Source organism: Priapulus caudatus, unplaced genomic scaffold (genome assembly GCF_000485595.1).
Source record: "Priapulus caudatus unplaced genomic scaffold, Priapulus_caudatus-5.0.1 Scaffold38, whole genome shotgun sequence".
Taxonomy (NCBI): Eukaryota; Metazoa; Priapulida; class Priapulimorpha; order Priapulimorphida; family Priapulidae; genus Priapulus; species Priapulus caudatus.
Window position 1 is genome coordinate 459,983 of NW_014577099.1, and position 24,875 is coordinate 484,857.

A 24,875-nucleotide genomic window follows, 5' to 3' on the forward strand; every position below is an offset into this window, starting at 1 on the left:
TACAGATATGTACCCGAGGTAGTTTTAGGTTGTTTAGTAAATAGTATTAATTATTATGTTTATATTTTTATGAGGTATGTTTAGGGTTAGGGTTAGGGCTAGAGTTAGGGGTAGGGTAAACTTCTGTAGTACAAGTCTGGTACACTTTGTGTATACATATATGTACCTCGGGTACATATCTGTGCCTACCTGATACGACAACGACCCCTTCAGCATTGACAGCAATAGGCCTACCGCAGTACCGGTACCATTTTAGCATTTACCAATAATAATAGTATTACTTACCAGCATAATTATTCCCCAAAGGCTAGTTAATGTACAGCAGATGGATAGTTTTGGTCCGCAAATACGACACGAAACCATTTTAACTCGTTATGTATTCGACAAACGAGGAACTTAAAATTGGAATATAAAAGTAACAACTGGTTTGCAATAGATTACCTAACGACTGTACCCCCACCTTTAGGCCAAATATGAAAGCTTTGCTATTTTAGTTCATTACAGTAACTTCGATTTTGTAAAAAACTGCCTGTTACTACATAAGATACGCATCAATAAAGAATCATACTATAATAATGGGATCTAACCACGTTAAGAATTTAGCAGGAATACATAAATTGATATACAAAAATATATTTATCATAACAACAGAGCCGTTACCACATCCGGGGATTTTGCACACACAAACATGGCAGCAACTGTAGATCTCGGCACGCCGAGCCGTCATGAGAAAAGTTTGGGTCTTCTGACAACAAAATTTGTTTCGTTGTTGCAAGAGGCTAAGGATGGAGTATTGGACCTCAAAGTGGTTGGTGTTATGTTTTATTTTGCTAACGTTAAATCTTACGTTAAGAGCAGAGTAGACAAAGTTAGTGTTGTTGTTATGAAATGGTTTTATTTGTGAGCGTCTGAGACCACGCGTTCACTTTAAAAAACTGGTGGCATCCTTTATATGCGTACATCACAGGGGCATGTCACGTACTCCGTGGCCCATAAATATTCTGTTTCTACCAGATTTGGCTGCTCTCTAATAACATGCAAGCTTTCAAATAAACCCGGAGTAGATTGGCAAACACCCAAGGTGGACTGGCTATATTCTATGTTGTATATATATACTAATACTATATATTATTATTAATAATTATGGCCCATTAATATATACATAATACAACATAGAATATAGCCAGTCCCCCTTGGGTGTTTGCCAATCTACTCCGGGTTTATTTGAAAGCTTGCATGTTATTAGAGAGCAGCCAAATTAGGTAGAAACAGAATATTTATGGGCCACGGAGTACGTGACATGCCCCTGTGGCGTACATAGCTTATTAGCTAGTGGTTACAATAGTTAAATGTCGTAGCGTTAGTGGTTATTTTGAATGGACTCGCATAGGTTGATAGACCGCTACTAGATATTAGTGCGGATACAACAGAGAGTATCACATGTAATCGCTCAAATGAATCCATTCGCATTGAGATCAGTTATTGAGTTAAAACTAAAATCGGAAATTGACAGATTTTAACACAAAGCAAATACATGGAGTTAAATGGATATCGCAGTTTAAATGTGATTTTACAAATTGCTTCTTTGCAGTTATTCATAAAGGTAAGCACAAAAAGCATGACCATGTTACATTAAAGTTAAAAATAAAATGTAATTTACTTTTTTTAATTCATTTTCATAATATTAATAGGAATACTGTGTGGGTCTGATGTGTGATGGTATATGCTAGGTACTTTGCCTAAACGATTGCTGTTTGTGTATCAGCTAAGAAAATTGCTGTCAATAGATACCTATCATCTGAATCTAAATCTCAGTAAATGCTGTGTGAAGCTGCAGATAGGAATATAAGGTTCATCTGCTGCTTTAGTTATATAGGTTGGTCTTAGGGCAAGGCATAGCAGCTGTTGTAACCTTTACCAAGGTCAATGTATCGATCCATGGTAATTACTAACAACAAAGCATGAGGTTGTGATGGAATCTCACCAGGGTGAACTTGGCCAGGTAAAAAATCAGGGAGTCTCACCGTCTGAGCGTAGCGAGGATGCTGTGGGTGCGAAGCGCCTTAGGGGGGAGGGCCTGACCTTAAAATGGAAGAAATTTAGTCTGAAATGCCAAAGAGACAGGAATCTGATATGATTTTATATTCTTTTAAGCAGTACCTTGTTAGTTATACAAGGTGTATAATATATAAAATTGAGCCTCCCTCATGCCGTCTCTATCAAATTTCATCCGTCTCATCCAAGAATAGGCTGTCCAAAAGACGGGTAGACGGGTCTCTGGCTAACACACTGAATCTCACCCATAAATGTGGTATTGCCAGATATTTAAGCAGATCTAATTGCATGTTGGGTTACCACCTAACTGGTAACATGTGTGAGTGGAGGGAGCTGCATGATAACAGGATAAATACTTGGCACTAATGTGGAGATAGTCGGTGGTCTGTAGGTGAGCTATATTAGATTTTTGAGGATTTCGCACAGGCTTCCAGACCTGTCTCTTTTTCATTTTGACTGGTATTGCTTGTGTCATAGCAAGTGTCTATAGTAAGGCTAACATGTCTTATTACACTCACTCATACTTTCTTACTTTCTAAGTTCTACATACATCTTTGCTTTCATCAAATAGTTAAAGGGATACTAGACTAGTAGACTAGGATTTTACTGCATACAACTGTACTTACTGTATAACAAATCGTCTATACCCACACGTACTTGTTACCAGATACCTAATTTAATTGTTATAATTAATTATACATCAACGCTACTAAATTTGAACGGCGCCATTGACACCTGCGAGTCTGCGACCGTGCTGCCACCCTGAAAAAGTTGCGCATTTCCCAATATATTTTGCACGTTACAGACCGAGGGCTAATCACAAAGGTGCAATTATATTTATACCTAAATGCTATTTAACCGAACAATGTTCATTTTAGGACAAATTTATCCATAATATAACTGAAACTATATGTCGTTTATAAGATATTACAATCTTTTTGCTTTTAAATTAATAAATAAGAAACACCCTCGGTCTGTAGTCCTTGGCTGAAAAGTCGTTTTGCGCAACTTATCAGATCGTGTGCTTTGAAGTGGTGCTACCGTCGTTGTAACCAAACTGTAGTTGTTAGATTTAAAACATTAAAAAAAAATATTTCTGATGGTGATTGAACCATGAAACTTTTTATGTAGCGTAATTTTAACCTAGATATTAACTGAAAATAACCCTAGAACCTAGAGTAAAGGATCCCTTTAAAGGCTTTAAGTGATTGAAATTTTATTTCTTGACTTCTTGTTGACATGGTAATATGTCATGATGAGCCACTTCTTTCTTGCGAGATCTTGTTAATGGACTTTGTTGATGGTAACTTGCCTATGGGAATAGCGACCAGTCTAGAACTGTATATGTCACTCAATGTCAATGAGATGCCTTTTTGTCTAGTAGCACCAATCACAAGGCAATTGACATGACACTAAAGAACGTGGCTATGTTATTTGCTATTTTGTATGCAATAGCGGCAAGTAGTTTTTATACTGTCAGAGTAATTAGTAATTTGTCCAATAATAGCTGAGACCTAATTTGTCTACATTTTTTTGTTTTTACTTTTCGATTTATTTGAGATATAATATTTTAAAAACACTCACATGACATCATTAAGCCTGGTATATATACTTAATTTAACTAGGCTATTTTGGAATTTAACGATATATCGCAATTCCTTTTTATATATATGGCATAATACATGCTAATACAAAGTATATGTGCCCAAACACAGCTACCCCTGGTGTCTAGCTGCTGCAGAGTTGGACAGTGTTGGGCAGAGTGGACGTCGGTGTAGCAGCTTAGTGAATCGCACCTATATCCAGACAACATCTGTCTGACAATTTTATGCACACCTTCTAGTGTTGTCAATCGGTTGTAATTTCGTAATCGATCATCGGTTGGACCCAAGTAACCGATCATCGGTTACAATCGGTTACTCGGGGTGTTGAATGCCTGCGTGTGCGTAACGTCGTGTGCATGTACGTGTGTGCATGTATGTGTTTGTTTAGCCCTGTTTACTGTTTGTTTTGCACTGTTTACTACTGTGTGTATAATACATGTACTGATTCTCTTTCTTTCTTTTTTTTGATGAAATCTATTATGGATTTTGATAACCAAGCGCTTGGTTCGAGCCACTGTTCAACCGATGATCGAGTATAATCGATGATCGTGACATCACTAAGCGCTTGGTTCGAGCCACTGTTCAACCGATGATCGAGTATAATCGATGATCGTGACATCACTAACACCTTCTGAACGTTTTCCTCAGGCTGCTGACACGCTAGCTGTGCGACAAAAGCGTAGAATATACGATATCACAAATGTGTTGGAAGGCATTGGTTTGATTGAGAAACGATCTAAAAACAGCATACAGTGGAAGTAAGTAACATTGCATTACTGCAGTATGGTACATTATATCAGGAGTAGATAATAGGGAAGGAGTTCAATAAACAAGGGAAATTCGTCATTTACTAGCCTTAGAATTCTTACGATTTACTACGCGTAACTCAACAAACTTGAGCTCAAATCGTACACAGTACATTCACCTAGCATCGTGCGAAATTGTTTCCTCGTATACACCCGCAATCCGGAGATACAGACTAAAACGTACGACACGATTTTCCATTATGTTGCCAGCAAACTGAATGTGTAAACCGCCTAACTCGAAACAAAAGGCAGCTGTAAATAGGTCAAAGATTAGCTCAGCGAGCCACACCACATCGCCGAGGGCGCAAGAGTCGTTAGTAGCTGCCTTTTGTTTCGAGTTAGGCGGTTTACACATTTAGTTTGCTGGCAACATAATGGAAAATCGTGTCGTACGTTTTAGTCTATATCTCCGGATTGCGGGTGTATACGAGGAAACGATTTTGCTCGATGCTAGGCGAATGTACTGTGTACGATTTGAGCTCAAGTTGGTTGAGTTACCCGTAGTAAATCGTAGGTATTCTAAGGCTAGTAAATGACGAATTTCCCTTGTTTATTGAAGTCACACTCCTTCTCTATTATCTACTCCTGATTATATGAAATTTGTGGTCATAACATGTGAACGTAGCCTTTTTTCTCATACTAGGAATTTCACTAATAATTACTTTTATTACTAACATTAATTGTTTTATTTTAATAATAATTTATTTCATAATAAGAATTTGTGACACAGTTTAAACGAGAGATTGGACTTGTGTTTTAGGGGAGGTGGCCCAGCATGCAACTCGAGAGAAGTTACAGATCGGCTGGTGCTGCTGAAGAAAGAGATAACAGAGCTCGAGAAAATTGAGAAGGAACTTGATCAACATCGGTCATGGGTTCAGCAAAGCATACGAAACATTACAGATGATGTGAACAATCACAAATATCCTTTTATTCGTATCACTAGCTCGATGAGTGCACTGCTGTAACTCTCTTAATCTAGTAGTCATACTATGGGTGTAAGTTATGTAACTCAAAGTTTCAATTTTGCTGCACCTTAATGTAACTTTTGAATACTACTTGGTTCATCACCAGGTGTGGCACTTGAACAACATAACACTTGTCTTTTCATTGTTTGTAGTATTCATAATTTATCCCTAACACTGTATTACGTTAGCATATGTGACACACGATGACATTTGTCGATGCTTTGAGGGCGATACAATGCTTGCCATTCAGGCACCTTCAGGAACACAGTTAGAAGTACCTGTGCCAGAAGATGTAAGCACCATTCATGTCAGCTTGTTAATAATGTGCTGTTAGATTTTGTTAGCCCAATTGCTTAGCGTGCGCATGCACTCACACAGCCACGCAGTATAGAGTATTTATTATAATATGTATTTACATGCTGGCAGACCTCCCATCTTTTTGGATATGCTGTGTGGTGAATGATGATGTGGTTTTTAACAGGCTGTAATAGGTGGACCAAAGAAATACCAGATTCATCTTAAAAGCCATTCGGGTCCCATCAATGTTTTGCTCGTCAATAAGGATACTGATTCATCAAGTCCTGTCGTGGTACAAGTGCCTCCACCACCTGACATGGTAATCAAGCAAGATGTGCAATCTCCCGGTAATTGATGTTTACACTATGCACCAAATTTCTAATAGTCAGTTAATATTAGGATTAAAGTTAAAGGGATACTTTTACCAAGAATTTGCAAGTATATTATGATAATAGATTCATAAATAATAGCATATACCTACAAATTTCTATAATTACACATTGACGTTTATCATAAAACAACATTGAATTTCGAAATCTTGATTTTTGGGCGCTGACATGACACCCATGATTGTGCTGCCACCCTGAAAAAGTTGCGCATTTGCCAATTCATTTTGCAGGTTACAGACCAAGGGCTAATTACAAAAGTGCGATAATATTTATACCTAAATGCTATTAAACTATATTTATTTTAGGACAAATTCGTCAATATTATAATTGAAACTAAGTGTCGTTTATAAGATATTGCAATCCTTCTGCTCTTAAATTAAAAAATAAGAAACACCCTCGGTCTGTAGCCTGTAGCCGAAACGTTGCTTTGCATAACTTTTCCACTGGATGCGCTTCGTGGCGCCACCATCGCTGTAAGCAACGGTATAGCCGTCAGTTAAAAGAATTTTAAAAAATATTTCTGATGAATATTGAAGCATAAAACTTTTTATGTAGCGTAATTTTAACCTATTTTATCTGAAATTATCCAAAGAACCTATAGTAATGTATCCCTTTAAACACCTTACTAAACCAGTAAGGAATTATTGCAAACTATAGGCAAACATTGAAAATGTATACATTGAAATTTTATTTGTGTTTTTGTTCTTAGTAAATAACTAACATCTGTGTAAGACAGTATAATAAGGGTTCTCCCCAAGTCTTTAATGCATGTTGCGTCTGACGTGCCTTGATTGGCTAATCGGGACGCCTTAATTTCCAGCTATGTTAAATTGTTTAACAATATTTTACATTCCTGTTTGTTTTCAATCTATTCCTGTTTGTTAGGTGAAAATAACGTGCCAAAAAATTACATAGAAGGTTATTAAATTTGGTAAAAATCCATATATCGACTTAACCCCCTTCGGAGCCCTCTCCTTGTTAATGATAGATAACCTAAAATCGTTACTGATACCGGAGTTTTCATTGAAAACTGATCTATTGACTTTGTCAAGCTGTAATGTTCATTGCTTGAACTTGTAAATTATGTTTAGCTGGAAAAGTCGGGAAATCTCCACGTGGAAGAGGCAAAAAGGTTCAGCAACAGGAGAGCGTGGAGGTGGCACCCTCACGTATGACTACCAGAAGTTCCCCACGAAAACCACTTCAACAACAGCAGCAGCAGCAGCAGCAACAACAACAACAACAACAACAACAACAACAACAGATTATTAACTCAGGTAATGCCATGTGCTCTGCATTGAGTCATAATATCTGCTCATGGGTGCATGTAATTTGTGTGTCAATTGTATACGCTGCTGAGAATTGAAATGTATGCCCTTCCAGAACAACTAAGGAGCCTTTATTTTCGTTACATATTTATGTATTTTCCAAGACATGATGTCTTGGAAGTCAGGATGGTGGTAATTTGTTGAATGTTTGATGTGAGTGTTTATGGATTCCAGGACCAAGCACAAGTACAATTATAGACACAGATATGCTTCCTGCAGATGAACTCTTCATTGATGCTATACGAGGTACATTTTTTACTAAAATGGTAGTTACATGATAATTCTATGAATTAATTGTAGGCATAGAGCAATCATGTAATCTTATATGTATATATATATATATATATATATATATATATATATATATATATTACCTGGAATAATCTTTTGAATAATATAGCTCTTGTTATTTTCAGATCCTTCTATGGGAGGAGAGTTTATTGACGACCTCATGTCATCAGATAGTATGTGCTGTATATATATATATGTTTCAGATTATTACTCGGTGCACTGCAAGCTTCAAATTATTAATCATTTATAAATCATTTGGTCCTCATTGAAAGGAGTTCCTTACTGTTTTAATGCAATTTTTGATTAATTTAAAATTGAGTGCTTTTCTTCATAAGAAATTAGTAAGAAAAAAATAACCTGTCGAGTTACTCTTCCAATGTATTCCATGTTTGTAGTAAGCAATCATACAGTGGTATGTTCTTGTGTTTCAGTGTTTGGCCCATTGTTGCGTCTCAGTCCTCCGCCTAGTGAGCGGGACTACTACTTCAACCTTGATGACACGGAGGGAGTGACAGACCTGTTTGATGTTCCAATGTTGTCCCTGTAGCAGTTAGGCAGTGTTGTGATGCATCGGCGTTGGGCCAGCAACTGTAACCACACAGAAATCAGACAAGGAGCTATGATGGGCTGCATGCTTTGCAAGTGTCAATGTCATTGAAACATGGATGTGTATGTGGCAGGGCTGGAGTGCATATTTATTTTTTAAGTCAGTTGTAGATGATCATTTCCGTAGCCTTTAGTATGGGCATGTAGGATTCATTCCTGTTCCAGTTGGGATATGCATACAGACTGCTGTGAATGCAGCAATGACAGGTGTACCTTCTCTTGCTCGCTTGGAGGGTAAATTGGTACAGAAGAGTGAGTGTACTATGCTCTCTAATTATTTCCTGTTACAACCGAAAAGAAAAACAAGGAAATTGATCCCCTATGTGGTGATTGAGGGGTACTTTGTCAAGTATGTTAAGTACTGACCAGCTCATAGTTCATTTATAATTTTGTTGAAAACAAGGAACTAAAATTTTTAATATAATTTCTCGTGTAATAGATGTCAGTGCCTCATTTGCATGGCAAACACGCTGGCAAAATATAACTTGAAATTTGAGTACCTGCTCATTACAAGCTTTGTGTAAAAATACACATTTTTGTTTCTTGGAACAACTTTTGGCCTTGGACTTTGTTCTACCGTTATATGTAAATAATCACTGTTATCTATAGTAGTATAAAGCTTTTTATATGATAACGTTTAGCAATTATTTCATTTGCTAGATTATATTTTGAGGTATAATTATTGCCAACACTGTAATAATCGAATTGCGTTTATTTTACCTCAGGTGTAATAATGTTATTGTGCAGTATGTGTAAATGTGAGTTGAGGCACATGTTACTATTACATGTAATACATGTATGTGAATTTCGGGCAATTTTTGTATAATAGTTGGCAATGTTCTGGACATTTAATATACAGACACAAAAGACATGTTACCTACCGTTCAAGATTCAATAAAGTTTGATGTAATTATTCCATTAACTTTTCTTTATATTTTGCAAACCAAGTACAACTTCATCATTCATAATACTAGTCGAATTAGTACACTTATGGGTTCAAAATAAAAGAAAAATTAGCTGACGTACACAACTGGCGTATTTATTGTGACAGCTGGGTTTACAAATGATACAATTGTTATGTAGATGTAATATCTTGAACCGTAAAAAAAGATTTTTTAAGTCACTAGATTAATTGTCATTGCTGAAATTTTCATGGTACGTGAAACATATCCAATTCTGATAAGGATATAAAGCTGCAAAATTTTAATACATGCACCATGCAATGTGCCTTTTACAATTGATTTACAGGAATGATGCAAATGAAATTCAGTTGAACCCAAATGATACAGCTTGCACAGTAATGACTTGTGGTAGAGCTGCTTTGGCCATTGGTTACTATAGCACTATACTGCATACTAACAAATTTCAAGTTAAAAGCAGAGCAAACTAATGTTAGACACAAGTCAAGACTACTATAGTTAGTAAACTGTACTTTATATATGTATAAGATATAGCAGTTATTTTATTAGGATACCTAGATGCGATTAAAGCACGGCTTAGTTCATTTTACGGTGGGGGAATGTGACGACCAGATGAGGGTGTGATCACCCCATACGCGCATTGCCACACTTAACTGCAATAAATAAAATTATTCTAAGTTTAAAATTGCAACTTTCCAATAACAAACAGTTCAGGAATGCACTTCAATAGTGTAATCCTTACTTCTCACACATACGCTGAATGCTTTCAACAGAACCCTCACCTAAAATTCATGATAAAATATTATAGTACATATGCATACACCCTATACAAAATCCTATTAAAGTGGTGCTTGGAAGGCAGTCAGCCAACCACGTATGGTCCTGTGATGAGAGAAGGAGTGCTTAAGAGTAATATTAGTTTTCATTGGAGCAAATGAATTGACGTCTGAAATCAGTGCACTACGCGACCACTGTAGTTCATAAAAAGAATGCAAAGAAATGCAAACATGAAAGATCAAGGTAAAAGTAGCTACTATACACAGCTATACAAATATATTACGTACACTGTAATGATAAACACCTGAACTGACGGCTCGCAGTTTAATCACATCTGCCGAAAGGTCCCAATTAGGTTTGAAAGTTTACAAGAACAGTATGAGAAATTACAAAAATTTAACATATGACGAGACTGGCATGTTACAATCTTATGTGCAGAGATGATGAAAGCTTCGTCCGAAAAGTATACAGATGTGAAGAACAGTAGTAGCATCACCTGCTATCATGTGCTCATGCTTTACAAAGGCCTTGTTTCGACCTTGAAATGCACTTAGCACTGCCCTAAACATTCCTAATCATAAGAACAATGATCTCATACTGTTAAATGTCTGAACATATCAGCTGAATCGATTAAATAGGTCATGCAAACACAAAACACTATCTTGTAGTCCTCGTATAGAGTGATATGGTAAAGGTATGGAAAGGTAATGCATACATGCACATTAGGCAACACCAAAACATCAAACAATACTGAGAGATACATTCACAACACAATAGTATGGACTATTCATATACAAGTTCTGTCATATGCATATAAACCGGGATGATGACATGCTGATAGCAGTAGTCGTTATCAGGCGTCATCTTCTGCATCAACTGTCGATAATGACCAACTAACAATAAAGGATAATTCTTATCAGTATGCCGAAGTACAGAAACGTTGTTAGTTGCACCATTGCATTTCAAGTATTTGAACGATTCCAAAATATGTGCCTTATTTGATTTTTGGACCCAGGTTCAATTGCTATCTTTCTACTTTATGAAGCGAGTCACTCATGAACTATAATTAATAGTTACAGTTGTGAAAATACATTGTAAATATTTAACACCTTCCCTATCACCCAGTACACTGTGTAAGCACACCAAGAACACGTTTCAGAGGAAATATGCACATAACAAGAATGCATGAACTACCCTGCATTTCTATACTGTGTCATTGGCATTATGTATTCGCCCATAGCGGGGTTCACGCTATCTACAAATAACTCGTTATGTTTTTAAGTTCGAAAAGTGGATGACTGCATTTAAACATATACCAGCATGATAAAATTACAGGTACGCTTCTTTCCTAAAAAAACCACTTGTGTTAAAACTCGTAGTCGGGAGTAGCCATGTCAATTGCCCAGCGGAACTTATCTCGCTGAGTCTTATTGTAGATCTTCTCTATTGGGACGTCCCACTTCTTGCACCTGAAAAAGTGTTATATTACGTTATGTCTACAGTGAGGTGTAATACATATCCACACACAAGTCAAGCACACACACATGCACACACATACGCAGAGAATGGCATATGCTAGTTATGTTTTAGCTTAACGTACCATGCTACAGTAATCCTGGGATCAAGATAGTTCAGCTTGGAGGTTCCAAGAGCAATCTCTTTATTTTCCTCCTTGTCAGTAGCTTGAACCTCCAGTTTCGTCAACTGTTCCTCTAGCCTTTGAACCGATTTCTTCTTCTTCTCATAGAGACTAGCATAGGTGGAGAAAACAGCACATAGAATTATACAGGGTGACAGCAAGAAAAAAGAGTAAACTTAGCAAATAGGTGAGAGATTATATTGTTTTCTTTTATCAATTATTATAAATAAATTTTATTTTAGATGATAAATAATAAATTACAGCATTAATAACTGTTCTATAATTAATGCTTAGGTTCAACATATAATAAACATAGGGTATTACACTTACTTTCCCTTGCCTTGTGAGCCAGTGTCCTTGTACTCGTGTTTAGCTACTTTCATATCCTTCTTGGCAGCCTTAATAACAAGTTTCTTTTCTTTGATCTGATTTGAAAATAGAGAAAACGTATTTATAAAGTAGTAAAATGCTGCTAAAAAATAGACCTCTGTACAAACACATGATATGGGAAACTGATCAACTGGCTGTACACACAATAATACCACACACATATTAGTAAGATGTGAATCCTGCGGGGACCATATGGAGGAAAGTCACATTAGATACTGGCAAGGGCCACAGTGTGACATTGCTTGTCAAGTGGTGGAGCTGGCTTGATTAATATGCAAAGATGATTTATTACTATTCAAACAGTCTATACTAACACAAAACAGCGATGTTACATATAATACATGGATAGGTCATGACATTTTAAACTGTGTTGACATTCAACTGAAAAACAGTCCAAAATAATTTTTCATATATTATCTAAAAAAATTTTACATGTGGAGGGAGCCATTTGTTCAGTATGGTACATTTACCCAGAACATGAGCATTCCATGTATATGTCACTATAGTAGAAAGAACTGGATACTGACACTGGATGTTATTGCTTTTGCATGAGCTACATCTGACTATGTCATATGTGCTAAAAATTTAGTTAATGGCTGATAACCAAAGGAACACACCTTTTCCGTTAGCCTGTCCATCTGCTGACCAAATGTCTTTGGCGCTGCCCTCTGGTGGTTACATAGAAGTGCAACAGCTCGGTTAGCTCTGTTATAGGACAGAATTTTGGCTGTGATGGGATCCTCGGCTAAAACGAATAAAATATAATTTTTGCAAACTAATTCTTTTTCATAACGTAATTTTTTATAAGTAACAAAAAAATTCACAAAAAATTATATTATAATGTACAATTTTTCCCATGTTCAGTTGCACAAATTATGTAACTCTGCTTTTCAATGTTAAAATTCGATTCCTATTCCACACCACTGTCACTTTAACAAAAAAACTTAGCCAAAAAAATATGGTCAAAGATGGTAGCACGTAAATATTGGTTTACCTTTGGTCAGGAGACTTAGTTGGTCTTGTAGAGTCTTTGAGGCGTTAAACGTACGGAAAACCTTAGCAGTCAGGCCTTCCATCAGATCCTGAAGATGCTTGTTAAGAATCGATGTCTGCAACACAAGACTACTTTCACAAAACTACACAGAAACTACTAATACCCAGTTAACAAACTAATTTTTATTTTCCATTCGCTCGTGCAGTTCATTTGATTTCTAAAGCAACTTACGAAACGAATGCCAACAGAAAAAATTCTTAAGTAGTTGGTATTATCCTACACACACCCTCAAATATTCTAAGAAATAAAACATCAAATTCATGTGGCTCAAGTACACCGGTCAAGTTCCAGACTACATCGTCGCCAAACTCCCGCCAAATTCGACGTTCCCGCGGCCGCAGCCGACCGGCTACACTCACGTTGAGCCGGTCGAACAGGTCGTCCTCCTTGCGCTTGTTCTCCATGAAGCGCTGCAGGTTCTTGAAGACGCGCTTCTCAACGGGCACGCGGTTCTGGTAGCGGATCGAGTCCTTGCCGAGGAAGTCAAACTCGACGACGCACTCCTGTCCGTCGACCTCTTCGTGCAGCTTGATGTGCTCGACGCGCAGCGAGCAGCAGCCGACCGTGTCCGCAGTCTCGCCCTCCTCCTTCTCGTTGCCTGCTCTCAGCGCCAGCTGTCACATGAGGCAAGAGATAACGATGGTTACTCGCACGGCGTGTTCGGGATTAACCGTGCAGCACACCGCGTGGAGAGCAGAGGAATTTGATGCTACGTTGCAGTGGGGAGCACGGAATCGTTAGTTTAATCATCGATCCTGGCCCTAAGCAACCATTAGCTCACAGAAGATTTATTGCACAAGGGCTTGCAGAATTTTAGAAAATGAGGCAAAATTTAAATATCTTAATTAATTATATTAGTAAATAAAGACAAATTGTGTGTAGTAATAATACAATGCATCTCTGCACCTACGCCCCTGCACGTATACTAAACAGGAGCGAAAGTATCAACAATAAATCTGACGACCACTCGTTCGCTTCACCACTCGGTCACTGCACAAATGCTAAACCACAGCAAGTTGATGATGCAATCACCACTTCAGCAGTCTATGCGTGTTTCTTTCTGACAAATGGAGATTATATAACATGTCCACAGCATCATACGTGGACCAACACGCTTATGTTACGCCCACACCTGGTGCTGCCAGTCTGTTTTAATGTTGGTCATGCCTCGGCAAGATCTCCTGTGGTTTGAAGCAGCACTTAATCTGCTGTGCCAGAGAGGAAATGACCATATGCATAGCCTTTATTTTTCTTTAAAACATACAAGTATCATTCTTGTCATGCAACTTGTACCTATTACTTATAGCATGTACCTTGTCAATAAAGTAGAGGGCCACAGCCCTCTGTCTAGTTTTCATCTCTTTACTCTTCCAATCCTCCCTGTATACAGCTCGGATCCTTTCAACGTGGTTCTTAAGCTTGCGTGCAGTTTCATACTTCTGCCAGTCCTTTTCACCCTACACATATGCAAAACGGGTCAACTAATATAACCACATTGAAAAGAGCTACTAGCCCTTCCCATACTCTCTATTTATGATAAATATACATGATATAACACATTTTAACATCGATCTTTTAAATTCAAGTTAGGTATGTAGTTTTTTCAACATGATTCTACATTTCAAAGTTGAAGAGTGTAGGTTCATTACTCAGAATAAATAGGGCGAAATGGTAGATGCCATCCATCTAAATGGCTATAACATATTATCTTTATTTAATCAAATTTAAGAATCTCCCTAACTTCCACGACCTTGCTTTATAACAAGAAATGTTCTTGATCTGATCTGGATATACAAACGATGACATACTATTCTCACCTTTAATTTTGAGCTAGGGTTTAACATCACATATTTATTTTGTCCTTGTATGTTTTCTGTCCATGACGCCAGCCAGGTTACACTGTTGTCATGGCGGACCTCCTTCCACTTGTGGCCTGGCGGGGGCTTGGGAAATTCAGAATCCCTGAGACATATACAATACAATTAAAACTAGGTAAGACTAACTGGGTCACACTAAGAAAAAAAGGGGGGTTTCCCGTTGCCACCTACAACCTGACATCTTTCACCACCTACTGTCTATATTATTTCCCAGACACTTCTAGGAAGGAAGAAGATGAGAAACTAGTCTAACAAAGGTGCCTGCTATAAGAGGGTTTGCTCTGACTGGTGGAAATTAGGAAAACTAGGTGGATCCATCAAGCCAGAGGTTAGATAGACAGCCCAACAGGTTTGGAATGTTTGCATCCAGAACACACTTCCTTACCCACATAAAAGCATATATGCAGGCCTAACACATTTACACAGACAACACTCACTTGCTACAATTGATCATCACATCCTCGGGCATTAAGCGTTTCTTCAGCATGCCCATCTTTGGGTGGTCACCGCGACCACGGAACAAGCCTGGTGGCTCGATGCGGAAGTTACCGATCTTCTGCTTGTAACCATCCATCGTGCAGAACCCATACTCATTCTGGATGGCTTCATTCTCTTCCTTCAATTTCTACAGACATAAATGATTACAATTACTACATGGCTTGCCTCAACCCTAAGAATCACCATATTTACTTGTGTATAAGTTGCACTTTGTTTATACCTAAATTCAATATAAATGAAAGTGTCAATGACACTGTAGCTCACCTAGGTGGTGATAGAAGAAAGAGGGGGGATATATAAAGCAAGAGTATATATGGGAGAACTCCCATTATATAGCATATCTCCGATTATATACTCTTGATAATGATATATGCATAAGTTTTGATGCGAAAATAAATGTTTCAGGTATGATTGTAGAGTTGTTGACCAGTTAGACGAAATAAACGTAATAGGACATTGTCATCTCGCCCATAGGAGTAATAAGCATGTGGGTCAAACGGTTCTTGAGTTATCGTTACCGTAGGCAGACACTGAAATGCGTAGTAAAATTGCCAAAATCTACCTAATTTGCATAATTAAAAAAAAATCAAAACCTGTGTGATATGTTTTGGGGCCAGTCCTCATTCATTCACATACCAGAAATAAGCAAAATACATTGAACCTGAACTGACTTATGGCCATTTCCATTTTTGCCAAAGTGGACGTGGCTCGAATGTAGGTCGACTGGCATGCTCCAAAATAGGATGTTCAAACCTCTCCCATAGGAGTAACAACTATATGCAATTTGAAACATGTGGGTCAAATGGTTCTCGAGTTATCGTTGACCGTAGGCAGACACTGAAATGCATAGTAAAATTGCCAAAATCTACCTAATCTGCATAATTAAAAAAAATATATCAAAACCTGTGTGATATGTTTTGGGGCCAGTCCTCATTCATTCACATACCATTAATAAGCAAAATCTATTGAACCTGAACTGACTTATGGCCATTTCCATTTTTGCCAAAAAGTGGACGTGGCTCGAATGTAGGTCGACTGGCGTACTCCAAAATAGGACATTCAAACCTCTCCCATAGGAGTAACAACTATATGCAATTTGAAACATGTGGGTCAAACGGTTCTTGAGTTATCGTTGACCATAGCCAAATGTTGACGGACGGACGTACGACACCCCATGACAATAGCTCATCTTGACGATGTCAAGGCGAGCTAAAACTTGGGATGCTACTTATTCACAGGGCTAAAAGCCCCAGAGCTTATTTAAGAATGATGAAGAAAAATTTGATATATTTCAATTGGTTTACGTTGTGAATTAATTTCACTTGATTCTTAATTGATCTTTAATATGGTTATACGTAATGCATTTTCAGTTTAGTGCTCCATGTTCATAATTTACTTTTGTTAATAAATGTGTTGCAACATGGCGACTTGTATTATCAATGACTACTCAACGTGACACTAATATTCAATATCAATACATATTCAGTATTTCATTAAATTAATCTTGTACCAATTTTCAAGGCAATACTTCATGTACTTGGGGTGCGACCTATACACAAGTAAATACGGTACTCAAATATCTACACTTTACAAGTAATGGTAAATTTTTAGTCTAAGCACATCGATTACAAAACGTGACAGGCTACATCCTTAGATAGAAGACATATTTGTAGACAGTTACCTTCTTCTGTTCCTTGGACCTGTTCTTACGATCTTCCGATACCTGCTGGTAATGATTGAACAGCTCTCTGAAGTTGCACTTGCTTAGATCTGTGATCGTCTGTCTCTCCTCAGATGACATTACCTGCATAAATCACACAGCAGATGAGTAACAAGTCTCAACTAACAATTACTGACCGATAGGATCAGCCAGACGTTTACGCAAATACTTGCGTAGAGGCAAACACAATACAAGAGTACTGCAAGGATACATGCCCTCACCCACACTATGCAGGCACAAAAATTTTAATCAGTTACATTTAGTAGATGTGTCAGGATAAGATATACAAATGGTTCCACCTTTCTCCAGTCCTTAACGAAGTTCTGGTTGAATGCTGGCTTGGTGGTATAGTCATGCTCGATGAATCGAGCGTAGAATCCCGCGACCTCTTCCGTTTCAGGACGCAACTTCATCACGGATCCATCATATTTAAAGTGGACGCTTTTAGGCAGGGGCTCGTAGCTGGGTGAAAACAGGGGTCCTCTGTGTTCCAGGTAGCGCCACTTCACTCCCTCCTCCTTCTTTTCTTCCTCCCACCTTAAATTCACAGGGAGACATTCAACGTTGTGTCAATATGGGAGAATACAACATGTTTCGTGGCATAGATGCATGCATCCACATTATATGACAACTGGTCACAAGTCACCAGCTTTTGTAACAGTGTTCAAGCAAGAGATAAGTCAAGCTAAAGACACTGCAGTTAGCACACTTGAGCCAAAAAAACTGCATTGACATACCACTTCCATACATGATCTTCGGGCTCCTCTTTTTTCACCTTCTTCTTTGGCGATACAGATTCAGACGAAGTATTTGTAACTTTCTTCTTAACTTTGCTACTGATATCGTGCTCTTTTTTGTGTTTCTCTTTCTTGATCTTCTGTGTGCGTACACTCTTTAAAGTGAAGTGAGCAAGCCAATATTTTACACATCAAAATGCTTCACTGGTAGTTAGTATTACACAGCATTTTGCAAAGGTTATGATTTAAATTACACGATCAAATATAAATAAAAATGATAATAATTTACACGATCAAATATAAATAAAAATGAACAAGCAGCAATAAGGCCAATGGATAACAACCAGACACTATAGACCTGAAAGGCCCTACAAGAATTAATGATTTATTATGAAACTAAGACCGAGGTGAATCACACACCAACGGAATGTCATCCTCATCATCGCTGTCCACATGTTTGCTTTTAGCATGCGACGCTGAGATTTTCTGCCTTTTAACGTGTGCCATACGCATTGACAGTGGCACATCATCTTCGTCATCGGAGGGAACAAATTTTCGCTTTGGTGGCTCACTCTTTATTGAGTTTGTTGAAACATTCTATAAAAAAAGGTAGTGTTATTCATAAAGTGAGAATTCAATACAATAGAATTTCGCAAGAACCAACAGCAAGACAAAATTGAAACCTAATAAAATAAAATAAGAGTAACGTAATACTATGTAATATGCACACATTAGTGTGTTCATGCCTGCATGCTTATTATATTATACTACATGGTAGTAACAGTTGCAAAAATTCACAAAGTTAGTAAAAATTATATTACAAACCGTGTACCATTGAACATTTAATAGTTCTAACTAAATCAACAATTCATATCTCATAAATACCATTGAAAATCTGGGTTACCGTTAGTATGCTAACATGCAAGCATTACTATTCCAGCTAACATTTTGTTTGGATTTTACTAAGTAAATTTGATATATCAATCGATGTACAACTACTACAACTTTCACCGCATATAATTAAGCTAAATCACTCCTACTTACTAGTGGCATTTCTTCATCACCAATTGGTTCATCCTTTACACTAAAATAATGATAAAAACTTCCATGAATTTTCACTAATAACTGTGAATACATAGCAAAATTGCAATAACATACACAACTAGAGCACTCGGAGAGCACAGACCTCCGCCAAGGCAGCTGAATTCTCTCAATGTGAAATTTTTAATTAATTAATTAATTAAGTGGAAAAATTAATTAATTAATTAAATAATTAATTGGATCCGGATTAGTGCGAGCATGCAGGTGGGGGAGGACTGTGGTTGCCCCTTAGCCTGTGGTTGCGTGTTTGTTAGTCTACAGCCAGCGCACCTAGCGGAAGTGAACTGAAACATGCATGTTAACAAACCCACAAACACACAAACCAACACTCAAACACTTGCCGGTGAAAACATAACCCCCGCCAAGCCCCTGGCGGAGGTAATGACACATTACAATAGAACGACAATAAATAGCATTGCATCAACATATAATGTAATATCATGACTCCCTTAATAATTACTCCTTCCCTCTACAATTTAACAAGTAACAGGCTCGCTCAAACTTACAAACCTGGACAGGAGACAATTAGGTATTAATAGGATGTAAACATTTACCACAGATTTCAACCACCTATCACAAATAGGTATGTATCAATTTGTTTTATCAACATAACTGTACCTTGTTTTTATAGTAATGGTTTCACTCTTTACTTTGAAATCCAATGCACTGTCCTTTGGTTCTTGTTTGATATTTTCTACCTGAAGTATACACAAACATGTATGGTATCAAGAGTACATAATAGAGATAATAATCTCTATTATACACTCTTGATGGTATGTATGTATGTATGTATGTATGCATGCATGCATGCATGCATGTATGTATACATGTATATATATATATACATATATATACAAATATATACACATCACATCAAGAGCTAATAATACCTAGAGTGTACAACGGAAAAACGGGAAAATAGTGCTATTTCACGACTACATTATTCTACTTTGCCTGCGAGTCTAGAATAATTTCATGGTGTTGCATTAAGCAGAATTCCTTGCTCTCTACAACAAGACCAACCGCTTGTCAATACGATACTCCTAGGCTGAGATATCGGCTCCTAAACCTCCCCTCCCACATGCCTTACGCCGCTTTGAATCCACATCATTCAGCAACCGCCACGCGTCTAAGCATTTTGGCTATCGGTTTCCGTCACCGCTTGGAGCGCTGATAATTGATGTCACATGCCCAAATTTGGTACTCTTACTACACTGAGCAACTGAGCTGCGTTGTAAAAACTTGATGGAGCCGGCTCCATCATGACGGGCATTAGCCGTGCTAGGAAAGATAATGGAAGATAAGGGCATAGGCGAAGCACCGTTCATTCATAAATTTATCGCGGAAAAACCGAACTTTCACGAAGCAATGCTTAGACGCGTGTAGGTTGCTGAATGATGTGGATTCAAAGCGGCGTAAGGCATGTGGGAGGGGAGGTTTAGGAGCCGATATCTCAGCCTAGGAGTATCGTATTGACAAGCGGTTGGTCTTGTTGTAGAGAGCAAGGAATTCTACTTAATGCAATACCATGAAATTATTCTAGACTCGCAGGCAAAGTAGAATAATGTAGTCGTGAAATAGCACTATTTTCCCGTTTTTCCGTTGTACACTCTAGGTATTATTAGCTCTTGATCACATGTATAACATGTAAAATCAATGTTTTCATGATTACACGAAGGTCTACTCGTCACAGCAGTTACTCATCTGACAATTACACTACAAATTGACTTGTGTGAGTACTTTTTCTACTAATCTAACTCTTCGACATGTAAATAAATAAAGTGATGCTTCAATTACTTACAATTTACATTTTAGGTGGTGTTGTGCTTATTTCTGAGACCATTATTTATGCTAAAATTAAGTATTCAAGACTAATGCAACATTGAAATTATAACCACAATATCAATGATAATTACCACGATATCATTTCAGCATAATTGCATGGTTTCCAAACCTGTTACCGGCACGACAGCAGTAGAAAACCATCAATAGTTCCGGTACGTTACAGCTATTGTCAGAATAAACCACTTTCCAGACTGTACTTGCCCAGTTGAATAAATGGTATTGCAAATGTACTTGTCTGACCCAGAAATGCTGTCGTACTGAGCGAGCAGACTGCTGTTAGTGTCAAAATCTAATTACCTATCTACCGCTGGAGCTCAATGACATGCTAAGCCAAGGTCAACTATAGGCATTGCCAAGTGCATACTAAAATAAGACAGTAGTGTTGCGGCAGCATGTAGTACACTTATGCACTCTAATAAGAGAGATCTTCATTTGCAGATGCATTTCTCAAGATAACCTTAATAATGACTCATGTAATGACTGGCTTCACATATTGCCACTTATTTGGTTTCATTTATGGCACCCGCTGTTGAACCAAAAATTCCAAACAAAGTTGAAGGCTTTACAACAAAAATGACCCCAAGCCCTTTCACAAGTGGTAACAGTCATGTCTCTCACTCGATTTATGAAACCAAGTTTTTATTTTCATTCAGATTTAGTTTGAAATGGTAGCTTTTTACAACCAACATAGGTGACCTTTATTCATAACAAAATAATTAGCTACAGCTATTTGTTTATTTCTTTAATATGTAAGGAATTCAAAAGTACTCCCCTTGACTGATAAATGCTAACTAAACCTAAGTGTCACTCTCCACACATCCTTCACAAGTACATAACACACTCTGTTTAATAAGGTAGGTAATGAAAATAATATATAATAATTAAAACTACAATTCCATACTGTGTCTGACACAGCGTCAATAAGGGAAGTCTGTTACGTTGGTCAATGTCATTTGGCTACCTACCTCTATACTTACATACAGGATTTATGCTTTTAAAACGACCTTCTACGTTGTACCACAAAGATTTATACCTAGAACTTTTTGTCTCTACTGCACAGATGAAGAAACCGATTGCCATTGCTTACGTGTTATGAAATATCTCAATATGCCTTTAAAGTCAATGATATTTGCATCCCACCCCACTAATTTTCTGTCTGAAAATGAGTTTTGGATACAAGTATCACCTTTGCTTCAATGTAGTCGTTTATTACCTTGAGAGTACTGCTAGATGACCTCCTCTCACTTTCCTTGTGGCTAGACTTGTGTTTGTCTTTGTGCTTTGAAGAGTCACTCGACTGTTTGTCCTTGTGTTTTGAAGAACTGGAAGAGGAGGAGCCATCCTTTGGTTTAGATGAAGATGACCTGCTACTTTCCTTGTGTTTTGAGGAGCTACTTGACTTTGACCTTGAGTCTTTGGACTTGCTGCTGCTGCTGCTGTGCTTGTGCTTGTCATCACGGTGTTTGGATGAAGATGAGCTAGACTCCTGTAATGGACAATGACATGTATGATGTATGTCATGTATGTCTGCTGTTTCGGCAATCATTGGAAAATGAAAAGAAGCTTTTTACAGGCCTCTTCCTCCATGTGATTGCCTACCCTACTAAAAGCACATACATTAAAGATAAATTTACCTTTGGTACTCCTGAGCTGGAGGAGCTCTCCTTTGACTTAGAGCTATGGTTCAATGAGGATCCACTGTGGGATGATCCATGCTTGCTCTTTGAGTTGTGAGATGACGAGGAGCCACTATGCTTTGATGACCCATGATGCTTGCTGCTACTCCCCTCCTTGGATCTTTTCGTCTCATCTGATGAGCTGTTGTGGCCGTTCACAAGTACATGCTCACTGTGACATAATATTCACCTTTTCAAGCTGGATTCATGACATTTGATTGCGCACTAATCACTATGTATGGTAATGAAGAACAATTAGATCTATCTGGCAATTAATTGGTAGGCCTTGGGTAGGCCATGTAAATGATACATATATACAAAAAATAATAACAGAAATAAATAATTTGAATGATATGAAATGAATAAACAAATGAATAAAACTATAATTACTTTAATAATATTTATTTGCACATGATATAATTTAATGCTTACATTCACGTTATATACAGGGTTTACAAAATGTCTTAATAAACTTTAGTGTACAATTCTCACCTTCCACCATTAGTAATACCCGTATGGTTTGCCACAGGCCCATGATGGACTGGTCCATCCATAATATGTAATACAGTGGTGCTGTCTTACACTCACTATACCTGCAACAATAACCTATAACCTATATCTGAGACATCCAGAGACAATACATGTATATGTGTGTAACTCAGTCATATTACCATTACCAGTATGGATATTAATATAACTGCCTTACTTCCATATAATCTATTGAAAAAAGAAGAATATATAACTGAATTTTCCTTATTAAAGTATTATAATATAAAATAGTTTACATCTAAACTTGACAAATACTTGATCTTACACATCGTGTAGCTGACATTACCATGTACATTACTATGACATTACCATGTATATAATATTAATTTATATCGCATAGGATAGTGGTTCATTGCAAGCAGTAGTCTGCGTAGCTCTAGTACTATAGCCCGCGTACAGTTGCCACAGGCGCCACGAGTTCCCTATGCTGCAGCCTACACAAAGCAAGCCAATGCACACAACAGGTCGATGGCCCACTTGCGCACGTACATACGGTCAACAAAATGGCTGGAAAATTTCTAAGTGCTGGATTTTCCACGTGAACCACGCATCACACGAATAGACATTGCTTTATAGTTCTACTACAGAAGTGTACAATATTAACTAGAAAGTTAGAGAAAGGGTGCGTTAATAATTCTAGCCAGATAAATCGCGAATTAACTATGCTGGTTTAGAAATAACCTAAGGAGAAAATCGCCAAATCGCTGGAAAACGATGTCGTCGGGACATAGAATTTTTACGAGCCATTTTGTCTAGAGAAAATCAAGATTTTCTCTCCGTAAAACTACCCTTTATCTCAATATTTTCTCATCGAAATTTGCATACTGGTTGCAAATAATGAGCAATATAACTAGCGATACTTACCGGTTTGAAGAAGTAAGGAAGTTCTAGATATCCAGACTATCAAAAATCTGATCCTGACTGAAGAATGAACGACGTCGAAAATGAACAAAGTTCCGCAGGTAATGCTCTGCGCATGCGTCGCGCTCGTGTCCGTCAAGGTTTACATTAATCGTCGCATGGTGGCGCTAGAGTAGATCAGTGATCAACAAATCTGCGATAACCACATCAGCATTATATTACATTTGTTGTGAATTCATCTATTCGCAAAGTTGGGTACATTTAACACGGTTCAGGTAATCATATTGCCATAATAGAGATAGATTAGTTAGTCTTTGCTGTATAGATGATCAATGTACAAGTTACAACGTGTAACATGATATATTTTGTTTACGTTTTTATGAAGCATTCGTTGGATTTACCGAGCGGCGAGACGACAGAAACACTTTCTTAGGAGCGACGCCCATACATATAGGCATAGCGATGATATATATTTCGATCGATATAGCGATAGATATATAGGTTATAACGGAGTATTGACATCGGAAAACGTGACGGTAATGCTGGTGGGAAAATGTGTTTTTGTGTTAAGGCTCGGCTTCATTTGTATAGAAAGTACTAATTGTGATATGTCATATGATTATTTATGGGTACCGGATATTATTAATATTATTACTTCGTTACGTTCCGTGCGGGATAATCAATACTCAACTCGGCATCTTTTTGATATCTCCAAATTTATTACTCAACACGTGCGTAGCTGCACACGTGCAGGTAAAACTGTAAATACAAAATAATGCACACTAAATATTACGTCGCTCATGTCATGTAATGTTCACTATATCCAACGTTATATAACAAAGATTCAAATTATAAGAAATTAGGCGAGAACCAAGAGACAACACTTC

General features: G+C 37.6%; 4 protein-coding genes across 6 annotated transcripts in view; 2 read left to right on the plus strand and 2 right to left on the minus strand.

The window, feature by feature from the left end:
* Positions 1-469, minus strand: part of LOC106819096 (ribonuclease kappa-B-like) — an 8,237-nt gene extending 7,768 nt beyond the window's left edge. Inside the window, exon 1 of the mRNA XM_014823760.1 lies at positions 286-469. Coding sequence (XP_014679246.1) covers positions 286-363 — 78 coding nt within the window. The 5' untranslated portion in view covers positions 364-469. The remainder of the gene's footprint in view (positions 1-285) is intronic.
* A 189-nt stretch (positions 470-658) lies between these two features.
* On the plus strand, positions 659-9,266 carry LOC106819069 (transcription factor E2F5-like). The gene is made up of 9 exons (XM_014823733.1): positions 659-808; positions 4,308-4,417; positions 5,226-5,387; positions 5,617-5,725; positions 5,915-6,077; positions 7,211-7,396; positions 7,622-7,693; positions 7,864-7,911; positions 8,170-9,266. The coding sequence occupies exons 1-9, from the start codon at positions 689-691 to the stop codon at positions 8,283-8,285; spliced, it is 1,086 nt and encodes a 361-aa protein (XP_014679219.1). The 5' UTR covers positions 659-688; the 3' UTR covers positions 8,286-9,266.
* Positions 9,267-9,362: 96 nt separating this feature from the next.
* Positions 9,363-24,091, minus strand: LOC106819026 (DNA topoisomerase I, mitochondrial-like). The gene is made up of 19 exons (XM_014823689.1): positions 23,992-24,091; positions 23,071-23,171; positions 22,537-22,750; positions 22,116-22,388; positions 19,676-19,755; positions 19,001-19,040; positions 18,377-18,553; positions 17,957-18,111; positions 17,519-17,756; positions 17,181-17,303; positions 15,439-15,626; positions 14,942-15,086; positions 14,438-14,581; positions 13,484-13,738; positions 13,065-13,179; positions 12,688-12,815; positions 12,011-12,105; positions 11,642-11,791; positions 9,363-11,510 (listed from the first exon to the last, which is right to left on the minus strand). Exons 2-19 carry the CDS (start codon positions 23,130-23,132, stop codon positions 11,408-11,410), a joined length of 2,685 nt encoding a protein of 894 aa, XP_014679175.1. The 5' UTR covers positions 23,133-23,171; positions 23,992-24,091; the 3' UTR covers positions 9,363-11,407.
* Positions 24,092-24,167: 76 nt separating this feature from the next.
* The window catches only part of LOC106819037 (homocysteine-responsive endoplasmic reticulum-resident ubiquitin-like domain member 2 protein), a 26,220-nt gene continuing 25,512 nt past the window's right edge, over positions 24,168-24,875 (plus strand). Inside the window, exon 1 of one of the 3 annotated variants that reach the window (XM_014823700.1) lies at positions 24,168-24,263. The gene's annotated coding sequence lies outside the window, so the exon portion shown is untranslated. The remainder of the gene's footprint in view (positions 24,264-24,875) is intronic. The other 2 variants (XM_014823713.1, XM_014823707.1) reach the window with 2 other exon arrangements.

What these genes read in the sequence shown, in the direction of transcription:
- LOC106819069 (XM_014823733.1), top strand. Translation starts at nt 689, where the DNA reads ATGGCAGCAACTGTAGATCTCGGCACGCCGAGCCGTCATGAGAAAAGT. An exon ending in GAGTATTGGACCTCAAAGTG is followed by an intron (nt 809 to 4,307) that starts GTTGGTGTTATG and finishes CGTTTTCCTCAG; the next exon opens with GCTGCTGACACGCTAGCTGT. An exon ending in AAGTACCTGTGCCAGAAGAT is followed by an intron (nt 5,726 to 5,914) that starts GTAAGCACCATT and finishes GGTTTTTAACAG; the next exon opens with GCTGTAATAGGTGGACCAAA.
- LOC106819026 (XM_014823689.1), bottom strand. Translation starts at nt 23,132, where the DNA reads ATGGATGGACCAGTCCATCATGGGCCTGTGGCAAACCATACGGGTATT. An exon ending in TCGTTAAGGACTGGAGAAAG is followed by an intron (nt 17,304 to 17,518) that starts GTGGAACCATTT and finishes TGATTTATGCAG; the next exon opens with GTAATGTCATCTGAGGAGAG. An exon ending in GGCTCACAAGGCAAGGGAAA is followed by an intron (nt 11,792 to 12,010) that starts GTAAGTGTAATA and finishes CACCTATGCTAG; the next exon opens with TCTCTATGAGAAGAAGAAGA.